General features: G+C 39.1%; 1 protein-coding gene across 1 annotated transcript in view; it reads left to right on the top strand.

The window, feature by feature from the left end:
- Positions 1-12,599, top strand: part of ADGRB3 (adhesion G protein-coupled receptor B3) — a 574,188-nt gene that overhangs the window by 292,219 nt on the left and 269,370 nt on the right. The window contains exons 13-14 of the mRNA XM_058176574.1: positions 8,174-8,320; positions 10,046-10,121. Of these exons, the coding sequence (XP_058032557.1) occupies positions 8,174-8,320; positions 10,046-10,121 (223 nt within the window). The remainder of the gene's footprint in view (positions 1-8,173; positions 8,321-10,045; positions 10,122-12,599) is intronic.

Below are 12,599 nucleotides of genomic sequence, written 5' to 3'. Positions count from 1 at the left end.
ATCTTCAACTCACTCTCTGCTATGAGATGAAAATTAGGTCCAACAAGTACACACCTACCCTGCAAGAATCTAAACTAGTGGTGAAATCCTCCGAGAGTTGCCACCGGTTCGCTGCCCGCACATGCACAGTGCACGCCAAATGTGCAGTGTGCATGTGCAAGTGCACTACATGTCAAAGGCATGCTGCGCACACATGTGCAGTGCACACCAAATGCACGCTGTGTGTGCGCATGCACAATGCCCACCAAATCCATGCTATGTGTGAGCATGCACAGTGCACACCAAACGCACTCTTCGCATGGGAAAAGGAGGTTTAACAAGGTAAGTAGAACAGCGAGGGGGGAACAGTTGTGCTGCGCAATTTATATTTGCTAGAAAACAAGATTTCCTGCTTTTTAGCAAATATAAATCGGGTAGCACAGCTGATTGTTGGAAATACTGGTTCGGACAAACCGGTAAGTTTTTTTTACAACCAGTTCACCCGAATCAGTAGCTTTTATCACTACTGGTTCACCCGAATCAGTGCGAACCAATAACATTTCACCCCTGATCTACACCAATATCGGTAGAGATATGCCCATAACTGCAATTAGAAGTACTGAGTCATTCCTCCCAAGGGTAGGGATCTTTGTTTGGTTAGTTAGTTAATTAGTTGGTTGGTTAGTTAGTTATCTAGTTAGTTAGTTAGTTAGCTAGTTAGTTAGTTAATATGCTAGCCACCTCGCCTTCAAGACAACTCTGATGTTGAAGACATTTGATACTAATAATCTAAGTAAGTCCTACACCAGCTCCAACGTGAGTTCGAGAAGCTTAGGTAAGAGTATAGCTTCCTCCCCAGAACCCAATCGAGGGGGACCGTTATCTAAAAATGAGGACTCAGATTGTTGGGGCCAATTTGCTAATCCTATAAACCACTTAGAGAAGACTGTAAAACACTATGAAGCGGTATATAAATGCTATTGCTATTACTGTTATAAATAGACTTGGGTTTAACAAAAACAGGCAGAGGCCAAAATGGCCACTGATAAGAAGCCTAGATAAGGGCATTTATTGGGGGGAAGGGGGAAAAAAGGCAAATGATGCAAATTGAATGACCATGCAGACTCTGTGCTTTATGTACGTGTGTGTGATGTTGTAATGTAGATATACTATAAAGGGAAAAGCTTGCATTGTGATAGCATGATGCATTTTTCCTCATATTTTAGAGTCATTCTGATTATGTACAGATGCCCAGGAAAAGATTCTAGATAGAAATGGAGATTTTATACGAAATTGCCCATTCTTTTTTTCCGGTAACAAGGCAGCCCAGCCCTATTACCATACCTCCCTCTGGTGGTCATTGTCAAAATCTGCGTCATATTCCTCCAAATCCTTGACGCACAACCACAATTTTGGTCATAAGTTGTGATGGTCATAAAAAGAAGTCATCACATGACCATGCTTGTACCAGTCATTACACAAACGTGATGGTCATTGAGGGAAGAATGGAAGGATGTATATCCTTGCAATCATGTGGTCATTATTAGCACTCTCCTGAGAACTGTAGAGGCCACTTGGAGGTTTAACTTTGCTCTTAGATGACTGCAAGGAATATACATCCTTCCATTCTCCACCATTCATTCAGTCGGAACAGAAGATGCTTCTCGGGTAAGAAACAGAACATCTTCAAGAGAAAAAAACCAAGACAACCCAGTTGTCTTTTGATAAAGCACCTTTGGGAAAACTTTGCAATAGCTTCTTTAGGATTCTTAATGGTAAGAATTTCTCTACCGTGCTGCACCCATGTGATATTCACCAGCCTAATGATAAAATATCATCCATGAAGATGTTCACATACAAAATGTGTTAGTCCCAACACTGGCTAAGACAGTGTTGGCGAATCTTTCATGTTCTTGCATGCTGGCTCGCATGTCGGAAATGGCACACGAAACCATCCCGTGCCAAATGCGCGGCCTCACCGGCTCCTGTCGCATTTGTGTGCTCAAATTCACGCTGGCCAGCTGGCTGTCGCATGCACAGTGCCGGCAACCCGGAAGTGTGGCAATCCATCGCACATGCATGCGACGCCAGGTGCCAGCTTGCGCATGCACGATGGACCGCCACACTTCCGGTGTCTGCTGGCACCACGCAAGCGATGGCCAGCTGGCCTGCATGCTTTTGAGCTCAGGAATGCAACGGGGAACCGGCAAGGCCGCCCATTCGACACAGGAGTTTTGCATGCCACTTCCAGCACACGTGCCATAGGTTCGCCAACACTGGGCTAAGATGTTGGACTAGGAGTGGGAAGAACCAGATTCTTGACCAAACTTCAAGCCATGGAAACTCAATGGGTGATTTTTCAGCCAGTTGCTCTGTCTCAGCCCAAGGTACACAGTTGCTGTTATGGGGACAAACATGAGGAAGGAGCATTTTGTACACTACCTTGAGCAAAAGGCAGTATCTAAATACAGAAGTTATTTTAAGGTAAGAATTATAACTCTTCAAAGACGACAGATATTCCTCAACGTATGATAACAATTGAGCCCAACTTTTCTGTTGCTAAGGAAGACAGTTGCTAAGTGAATCTTACTTTATTTTACAACTTTTCTTGCCATGATTGTTAGGTGAATCACTGCAAAGTTGTTAAGTAACACAATGAATCTGAATCTAAATGAATCTGTCTTCCCCCTTGCTTGTGTCAAAGTCACAAAATATGATCACATGATTGTGACTGTTGTAAATACAAACTAGTTGCCAAGGATCTGAATTTTGATCACATGGCCATGTACATGCTCCAATGGTCATAAGTGTAAAAAATGACCATAAGTCATTTTTTTCAATGTCATTGTAACTTTGAATGGTCACTAAATGAATGGTTATAAGTCAAGGACTACCTGCATGCTGAAGGATATAATTCCTGACCACATTTACTGATTCAATATGATTCAAGTACATCCCACCTGCATTTGAATTAAGTATGTTTCATTGTTCCAAATAAAATGAAGCTTCTGGAAACCTGATTTATTTTCATTCATGCATGCATATAGAGGCAGAAAGAGGAAGACAGTTAGTTTCCCAACTCCATTATAATGCTGAGTAGCATGTAATATACATTAAAAAATTTTCACGCAGTATAAAATTAAAAAAAAACCACAACCATTCAGAGAAAACCACTACCATCTGATAAATTAGACAATGCACAAGGGGCCTTTGCACAAAATATCGGACTATTTTATTTTATGCTGAAAATACACAGTACAAAATGTTAAAGCTTACAGCAAATCTGAAATAACTAACATTTTAATTAAAGATAGTTTTATAGTTTTAATTAAAGATCTTTTACGCTTCTCATTTAAATGTTTTTCGCATAATTCCTTATTGCGAACACTTAACCCAGAGTGATTTTCTGCTTTGTATTCGTGTATACAGAGCAAACACATTATTTTTCTTCTAATGAAAATTAGTTAAATCTTTTTATAAAACTTGTCTCCATTGATATTGTACAAAATTAGGAATTTATCTTGTATGAATCATGCACTTTAGTCTGTTCAAACATGTTTTGCAAATACAAACATGCACTATAAAACCAAAACAAATGGCATTTTAGTTAATGTTGTTGACAATAATATACCATCTATATATGTGCATTTTACTAAATGATTTAATCTGTTTTCTATGAAATCTAATCCACGCAGAACCTAAAGGGCCGGGATAGCTCAGGCAATAGAGAAGCCTGTTATTAAAAACACAGAGCCTGCAATTACTGCAGGTTCGAGCCCGGCCCAAGGTTGACTCAGCCTTCCACCCTTTATAAGGTAGGTAAAATGAGGACCCAGATTGTTGGGGGGGCAATAAGTTGACTTTGTAAAAAAAAATATACAAATAGAATGAGACTATTGCCTTATACATTGTAAGCCGCCCTGAGTCTTCGGAGAAGGGCGGGGTATAAATGTAAACAAAAAATAAAAAAAATAAAAATAAAGGTATTTTATTGACAAAAATATGTGCTAAGGAAAAATTTACATGTGCCACTTTTCCTTCATTGATGAGTATTACAAAAATGTTTCACACTGAGAAGGCAGAAACTACTATATTTCCCTGAAAATATGACCTACCCTGAAAATAAATCCTAGATTCATTTTTACACGTGTGCCCAAAATAAGCCCCACTCCCAAAAGAAGCCGTAATTAAGACCACCCTTCAGGGTAAAGATTAAGCTAGGGTGGGGATGGGGGTGAAATGGAGCTGCCTTACTACTTACCTTCAGACAGTTGCAGCCAGGCCTCTCACACTTGGACACCTTCCTTGCTGGCCCATTTCTTCTGCAGCCGGCAAGGCTTTCCTGAAGGCTTCTGCAGCCTTCATTGATCAGATTTTAAGATCGAAGGGTAACCGATTGATATATAAAATGCTTAAATAATCACATTTTGGATAATTATCCCAAAGTAAAGATGTGCAGGTTAGAGAAGATGGCCTAACTCCAGTGCAGAGTTTCTTACCAGTCTCTTTTATATACTCTGGTTTGGGAAAATTACATTGCATTCCACCTTCTTGTCCAAAAGCTTATGCTGCGTTCTTTGACTTCTGATTGCTTCCCTTTGCTTAGTCATGAGATTTCTGGGAATCTGATGTTCTCTTTATATCAACATACCAGGCAGCTGCTTCTTCCCAAGGCTGTGCACACTTTTCTCTTGAGTTGCCCGTGGGCTTTTATGAATCATTCACAGCCTTCTCAGAAGGCTTCAGAAGGCTCCTGAGCTTCGTGAGAAGGCCATGTGTGATTTGGAGAAGGCTGCGCATGGCCTCGGCTGCCTTACATAAGGTCACAGAGAGCTTACCTCATCAGTTGCAGGAGGAAGAAAACAGCCAAAGTCTTTTGGGTCCAGCAGCATTGGTAGAGCGCAAGGCAGCAGGGGTGGCTATGGCTTTGTACTGTGGTATGATGGGGTGGCTGGCCATGGTGCAAGGAATGAGGTAGCCCTTTGCAATGATGGTGGTGCTGGCAGTGCTGGGTAAGGTAGAAGCCCCAAGGTGATTGAGAATGGTGAAGGTGCTACTTCAGCCTATCATTGCCACTGCTGCTGAGCTGGGGAACCAAAAGCCTAGAGATGGAAGGGGAGGTAGACAGGTGGTTGGAGTTGAAGCACCCTTTTGATTTTGAGTGTGGGTGGGTTGCTAATCACCCAATTTTTGATCATGTGACCATGGGGGCACTGCAATGGCCATAAATATGGGGACCAGGCATAAGTGCCATCTGTTCAGCACTTCCATAACTTCAGCCTCTGAAGAAACAGTCTTTAACCGAGGTCTACCTGCAAATGAATCTCTGAAAGACTGCCTCTGTTCAGTGCTCCCTTCACAAGCACACAATTTCAGAGCACAGTGGCTGGACATTTTGTGATATAGAGAAATCTGAACTGCTCAAGTAAACCATTTCAGAATTGTGATCATTTGTGTATACATGCATGTAACAGCCCTTAAATTCAACTTTGCTAAAGAGCTAGCTGTCAAGCAATATATTCTGGAAATCTAATATAATTATTACCTTAATTTTCCTTGTCTCTTGGTTTGAATTACACTTTCCTTTAAAATGAAACCCACTTAGGAGAGGCGAAATTGTTTTCTGCTGTTATTTTGTTAACAACTGCTTTTACAGATCTTCCTGTTGTTTTTCTCTTTTTACCCTTCTCTGGGGCATTTGCTGTAAATTAGTCATGTGTATCATTGCCAATAGATGCAGTGTGAAAATAACATTGACTCTATTACCTTCTTTCTATGATTATTTAGAAAATGAATTGTGTATTCTCTCTGCTAATGTGAGTATGTGCCAGCTTGCCGAATGCTTAGAACTAGTGTGAATCTTATTTCAAACTGACAATGTTACCATGGAGTCCTACTCAGTATGCTTAAATCAGGATGCAAGTGATCTCTAGATAACTACTACATTATAAATAGAGTGAGATAGATAAACAGATTTTTTAGCCTGCCTATGTTTTCCCCGCTCTTGTACCAATTATAACACACAAATGGGCAGGCATTTCGGTTAAAAAAATAACTTCCCATATTTGCATTCAGAGCTATGAAATGTCAGTATGTATTTTCATACAACTCACTTAAAACTGACCATAATGGGTTTCTGGGTTTTGCAAATTAATAGCACAATTCAATATATGCTTCTTTTGGGGGGGGGGAACCTATTGTATTCAGTTGTTCTTATGCTTTGTAGTGCAAACTAAACATTGTTTCTAGGGACAAAAGGCCCTGTTTTGGAGAGGTGGCTTGGCTGAGTTATGCTCATCATTAAATAATAGTTTGCATAATTCTTAATGATTTATTTTCTGCCTTCAACATTGGAATTTCAGTGGTTCTTCCCAACCATGTTAGCATGATTTATTTGGCCCAATAATAAGCTAAAACCATAAACACCTGTTTAGCCTGATGGTAACTGCTTTCCCATCAAGCTCTTTAGCATTTTTGCAGAGTTTTTCTTCCTCGCTAAGATTTTGCTTTGCAAAATGCCCTTTTTTACCCACACCCTTACCCAGGATTAAGTTTGCTTCACTCAACTTCACAGCAACCAGATTTTGTTGAGATGGTAGTCATATAAAAAAACCCTACAAGGGCATTCAACTAGAACTATTCATGAAATACATTAAAAGTTAACCAGTGCTCTTATCGAGCTATTCCAATAACTCGGCAGATAAATCTGCATACAGTATCTGTTCTACTAGCTCAGTGGTTATATTGTTACCAGTGTTTCCCCGAAAATAAGACCGGATCCTATATTATTTTTTGCTCCAAAAGATGCATTAGGACTTATTTTCCAGTTAGGTCTTATTTTTGGGCAAACACGGTACTAAATGTGTCTGTCTGGCTGACGATCTTAACTGGTGCTTATTTATGGATAGGGCTTATACTACGAGCATCCTGAAAAACCAGCTAGGGTTATTTTTCAATTGGATCTTATTTTTGGGGAAACACCCTGTTTGAAAAAAATAAAAGGGAAGGGGATGTTTGTTGAATGAGGCAACCTGGGTGGATGAATGGCCTCTGAATGAATGGGAGCCAAGGTTGAATTCAAACAGGCTAAATACATCTTGATTCTTACCAAATATGCAAAATGCTATGTGAGGGAAGAAGTGTTGGGCAAAATATTTTTTAGGAGAGATTAATGCTCATTTGCATCATGAAATGACTTGTTTTGAGCCGTGGTGGCCCAGTGGTTAGAATACAGTACTGCAGGCTACTTCTGCTGATTGCCGGATGCCTGCAATTTTGGCAGTTCGAATCTCACCATGCTTAAGGTTGACTCAGCCATCCATCCTTCCGAGGTTGGTAAAATGAGGACCCAGATTGTTGGGGGCAATAGACTGACTCTGTAAACCGCTTAGAGAGGGCTGTAAAAGCACTGTAAAGCAGCATATAAATCTAACTGCTATTGCTATTGCTATTGATAACCGAAACATTACACCTACTCTGAATGGTCAATGTGAAGGTAAATGAAGTGAGGTGCAATTGTGTTTTGCTCTCTAAAGGTGCTAATCAGAAGTAATAAAATGGTAATGATGATTTTTCATGTTGAAAAATAATCAAACATAACTTGTACGATACCGGATTTCTGCTTTTCTACTTTGTCCAAAAGGAAGCTGCAGGCTGCTAATATGTCAATCTATTTAATGCGGCTTCTGTGCAATGGATATAAGAGTTGTTAATGCTTCATTAATCTGGTTCTAGAAATTATATATCCTCAAGCAGTTTATAGTATTTTCTTCCTAATTCTGTCATTTTTAATCAGTTCAGAATCTGGTCTGAAGATATAGCTCTACTATCTCCTTCCATGTGAATCTCATGTCATGGAATAATAGAACGAAGAGTCCCTACTAAGATTCTGAATCTAGCTGACAAGTGAGAGAATAAAATTCACAGTGTTGCACTCACAGTCATGCCTAAGCTTGTCATCTTTCTTGTTTTTATGTATACAAGGAAATATTTCTATGTATTCAATGAGCTGACCTCTGAGCCCACCAACGAAGGATTTGTTTTTGTTTTTGTTTTTAATTTGAAATATGTTCCTATAAAAATCTTCTTTTCGTAGTCAGAATTCTGAAATACCTGTGCTCTTCTTAATCAATCCATAATAAAATACTTTAACTACTAAAACAAGAATTCTGCTTGATTTTCTTTTTCTCAATAGTGGCCAGCATTCAGAAGCTTCCTGCAGCATCTGTTCTAACAGACATCAATTTCCCCATGAGAGGAAGGAAAGGAATGGTTGACTGGGCCCGAAACTCAGAAGATAGGGTTGTCATTCCCAAAAGTATCTTCACCCCTATGTCAACAGGTAAAAACTCAGCAGCATTTTAATTTTCTATTTCATGAAAGCTCCGTGAAGAAAGCTAACTTGCTAACTCATCAGTGGTGGGTTGCTAGCAGCGGTGACGGGAAGCTCTACCCACCCACCTGGATGTCTCTGCACATATACAAAAGTGCTTGCGCACGCACCCACAACCGAACCAGTAGCAGCCAAAATTGAAACCCACTACTGTAACTCATGCGTTTGTGGGCTTGTTTCATCAGTATTTTGGATCAGCTATTTGAAGATTAGCATTGCAGTCGGATTTCAGACTTGTTCCTTCTATACCTGGGGTCTCCAACCTTGGTCCCTTCAACTCCCAGAGTCCCTCAGCCAGCAAAGCTATATTCTATATATATTCTATATTCTATACAAATGTATAGTGCAAAAGGTCATTGAATCTTAATAATTAACATTTACAACAAAACTTCTATTGTTATAACATGGCAGTTCTCCATAAAGCAAGGAAGAATATATATATTCTTATATATATATGGAGAATATTCTCCATATAGCAGAAAGAATATCAAGCTTATTCTTCAGAATTCTTTGTATAATTTGAAGTTCTTGAGTCTGTGAACATGAAAGCTAATTCCTGGATTTCTCTTTTGGGCATTTAGTTGAACTCATTAGTTCATAGCTGGTGGTGCCTCCCTATTATAGTGCACCTTGAACCTGTTTCTATTTCTATGGGAATCCAGTTGAAGTTGGAAATAATGTGGCAACAGCGAAGAATCAGTAGGAAAATCAAGGGGAAAGAATCACTATCGGAGTGGGTGGTCATAATAAATTTAAAATAATAATCATAATAATGGAGACCAGCTGAAAACCATTTGCCGGCTTCAGAGTGTACCCAAATGGCTATTGTAATCTTTGTGTCCCTATACACATTATAGGAATAGCCATTTCAGTTCCTTATGTGAAAAGGGGACTGACATAGTATACATTTATCTGGTTCTTCCTCTTCCCTGCTTCCGAATCTGTGTGTGAATGATCGTATCCCTTATCTATAACTCTCATCTATGGAAAGGAAGTAATGGGTTTCTCACTACCAAGTTAGTGTCCTATTACAAAACAAGCAAAGATAAATAGTCAGTTGTGCTTGAATGGAATGGAGAAGGAGGAGAGTTCTCATAATTATGAGATAATTCCATTTCTGTATGGGAATGGCCTATGCTTACCTTTGTTGCACAAGATTGATTGATGTGTTTTCTACAAATATAGGCTTATATAGGACATTATTTGCTAAAATTGTCCATGGTCCACTATGAGCTTGTTGTGGCAAATTGGTTTATTTAACTGTTGGGGTTGGTGGGGTTATTTAAAGACCATTGATCATTCCAGTGACTTTCCTGAGGCCAAAGAAATAATTGGATTATTAGATTAGGCTATTAATTATAATAATTAAGATTATAACACAAAATATCAGTTTAGCAGCAAATGATGGATTTCACAAATAATGTTTCAGAATACTCCTAACCATGTGTGATGTTCAAGTTTAGAGTCTTTTTTCACCCCTAAATGTAAAATCATATTACAATATTATAAAACAATTCACTAGACTATATTACAATTGTAATCTTGGTTTTCTTTAAACAAAATTTTCTATAATGATAAAATACTGTTGTACTTTATCTATTATGACAAAGTTGGAGATGCTTGAAAATTTCAAATTTCATCTGCATATTGTCTTCTTTCTTCCTTTGATTTTAGAACTAGATGAATCCACCGTGTTTGTACTTGGAGCAGTATTGTACAAAAATTTAGAGCTTATTTTGCCTACCTTAAGGTAAGTGAGACAGTTCCAATGGAGTGTGTCTCTAAGATGTGTCCTGTAGAAAGCAGGCAGGAATGGAATATAGGACTTCATTTCTTATTTTTGTCTAAAGAAGGAGCAACTAATCTGGTTTGGGTTCTACATCAAGTGTGTCATTTGCTTTTCTTGATTTTTCCATTAATCTTCAATAGCAGAACTGAAGAAAACATTCTCAAGTTTTGTTTAGCAACATCATTCCTAGGTCTGGCAACAGAGTGGGCTGAAGAAACATAGAGAGACAATAGCATTCGATATCTAGAACAGAATCAGGCAACTTGGTATTTTTTGCATGTCTTTAATTTCTGCAATCCCTTGTCATTAGCCAGACTTGCAAGGATTTTTGGTATTTGATGTCCAAATCACTTGGATCACACAAGATTGCCTGCTGATCTATCAGGAGGAGTCAGCCAGAGATAAGGCAGCAATGGGAGAAGGCAGAAGCTTGTAATAGGAAGAGGAGATACTCTTCATGGGGGAATCAAATGACTTTCTTTAGCTCAATACAAGTAATGGGGAAGGAGACAAAGGTGATCAGGGCTTTCTCTAATGAAAAGAGGAATGGTTAAGAATTAGGATGAAAGAGAGAATGTCTCTCTATGTGTATGTAGGACAGAGAGAGAAAGGAAGAGCTGTAGAACAGTTCACTTCCAATCTGTCAGCTGAAATTAAAGCGTAAGTGTTAAGGCATAGTGTCTTAAGTGTAGATGGGTGTAGGTGTTTATAAATGCAAACATGCTTTTATCTGTGTAACATAAGTGCTTCAATAATGACTAGATAATAATCTAAAGACAAAAATAAAAAGACAGACAATATCATTGTTAGGTAAGATATAGATATATCTCAATTCCACACATTTATTTAATAGAAAAGCTACTGGATGTCCTAAGCATATAGAGGAGGGAATCTACTCTCAGTGAGTAATAGCAGTCCCCCTTCCTTGGTGCATCATCATGTAATTAGACACAATAAGTTATATCAAGATTTAGGCACAGTTGAGTAAGTATAACCGAAAAGTTCAGCCTCTTACCTTGATGGAGAAAAATTGCCAACCATTGGCTATTAGACATTTAAAAAAATGTTCCATAGAAATCAAAAGGAGATTTGTTCAGAGACTGACAGGGCAGTTTTTGCTCAGTCTGTATTATAGTGCTTCAACTGTCAAGCACAAACATAAATGAAATCAGAGAAGAATGAAAAACAAGGCGATATCCTCTATACATAGCAAGAAGTAAGAGAGGACACTTAATTGCAGCTTTGTATCTTCTCTTTCTCCTCCCTCTGGTGAAGTCTTCACATCGATAGCTTTGTATGGGACAAGATACTACACCTGCAGAGTGAGAAAAACACTAGTGGGGAAAATTGGCAGGCAGTAGAAGAATGTTTCACTCTTCCCCAGCTGTCAAAATTCTCTTAGGACCACAAAACAATATGTTTTGCTCTCAGTCAGGCTTTGAGGAATTTTTTAAAAAGAGGTTTTGGACAGTGAAAAGGGATTAAAGATCTTTATTTGCCCACTAATTCTCCCATGGATTTTATCTTTCTAGTACTGCATTACTAATACACTGATCTTAGTGCCACAAAGAAAGATGAGGTGTACCGTCATCAAACAGGGAAAGATATTATACTGTGCTACTGCAGAAACTAGATGCTTAAAGAAAGATATTCTTCCATTGCTTTCCCGTGTATATTAAGAACTTTGGCTGGTGTTGTTTTGCAAATACCATCCATCTCTAACAGTGGGAGATTCAATTTATTTTACTATCGATTCTGTGGGCATGGCTTGGTGGGCATGGCAGGGGAAGGATACTGCAAAATCTCCATTCCCACCCCATTCCTGCGGAAGGACACTGCAAAATCTCCATTCCCACCCTACTCCTGTGGAAGGATACTGCAAAATCTCCATTCCTAGCCCACTTCTGCAGAAGGATACTGCAAAATATCCATTCCTACCTCACTCCAGGGGAAGGATATTGCAAAATCTCCATTCCCACCCAACTCCAGGGGAAGGATATTGCAAAATCTCTATTCCCACCCAACTCCAGGGGAAGAATATTGCAAAATCTCCATTCCCACCCCACTCTGGGGCCAGCTAAAGGTAGTATTTGCCGGTTGTCCAAACTACTCAAAATTTCCACTACTGGTTCTCCAGAACCTGTCAGAACCTGCTGAATAGCACCTCTGATTTCTAAGGTGAAGCTGGTTACAGCAAGAAGAAAGGATTTTGTTTTAGAAGTTGCAACCTAGCTATACAGTCAGATTTGTCTGATTGTCATCTTGTGAAGTCCTTGGTGCTCTCTGATCTTGATTGTTTTATTGCAGATGATGTTTGATAATGAAACAAGAAATCAGGCAAACTCGGAGAGCACCAAGGACCCCTCAGTTCAACCCTGAGCTACAAATATGCTCTTTTATTATTGTCATCTTTATTGTCATATTAGTGTCATACAAAAA

The sequence above is a fragment of the Ahaetulla prasina genome, chromosome 1, assembly GCF_028640845.1.
Source record: "Ahaetulla prasina isolate Xishuangbanna chromosome 1, ASM2864084v1, whole genome shotgun sequence".
Lineage (NCBI taxonomy): Eukaryota > Metazoa > Chordata > Lepidosauria > Squamata > Colubridae > Ahaetulla > Ahaetulla prasina.
Note: the sequence above shows the minus strand (reverse complement) of the source record. Positions and strands in the feature narration are given on the sequence as shown.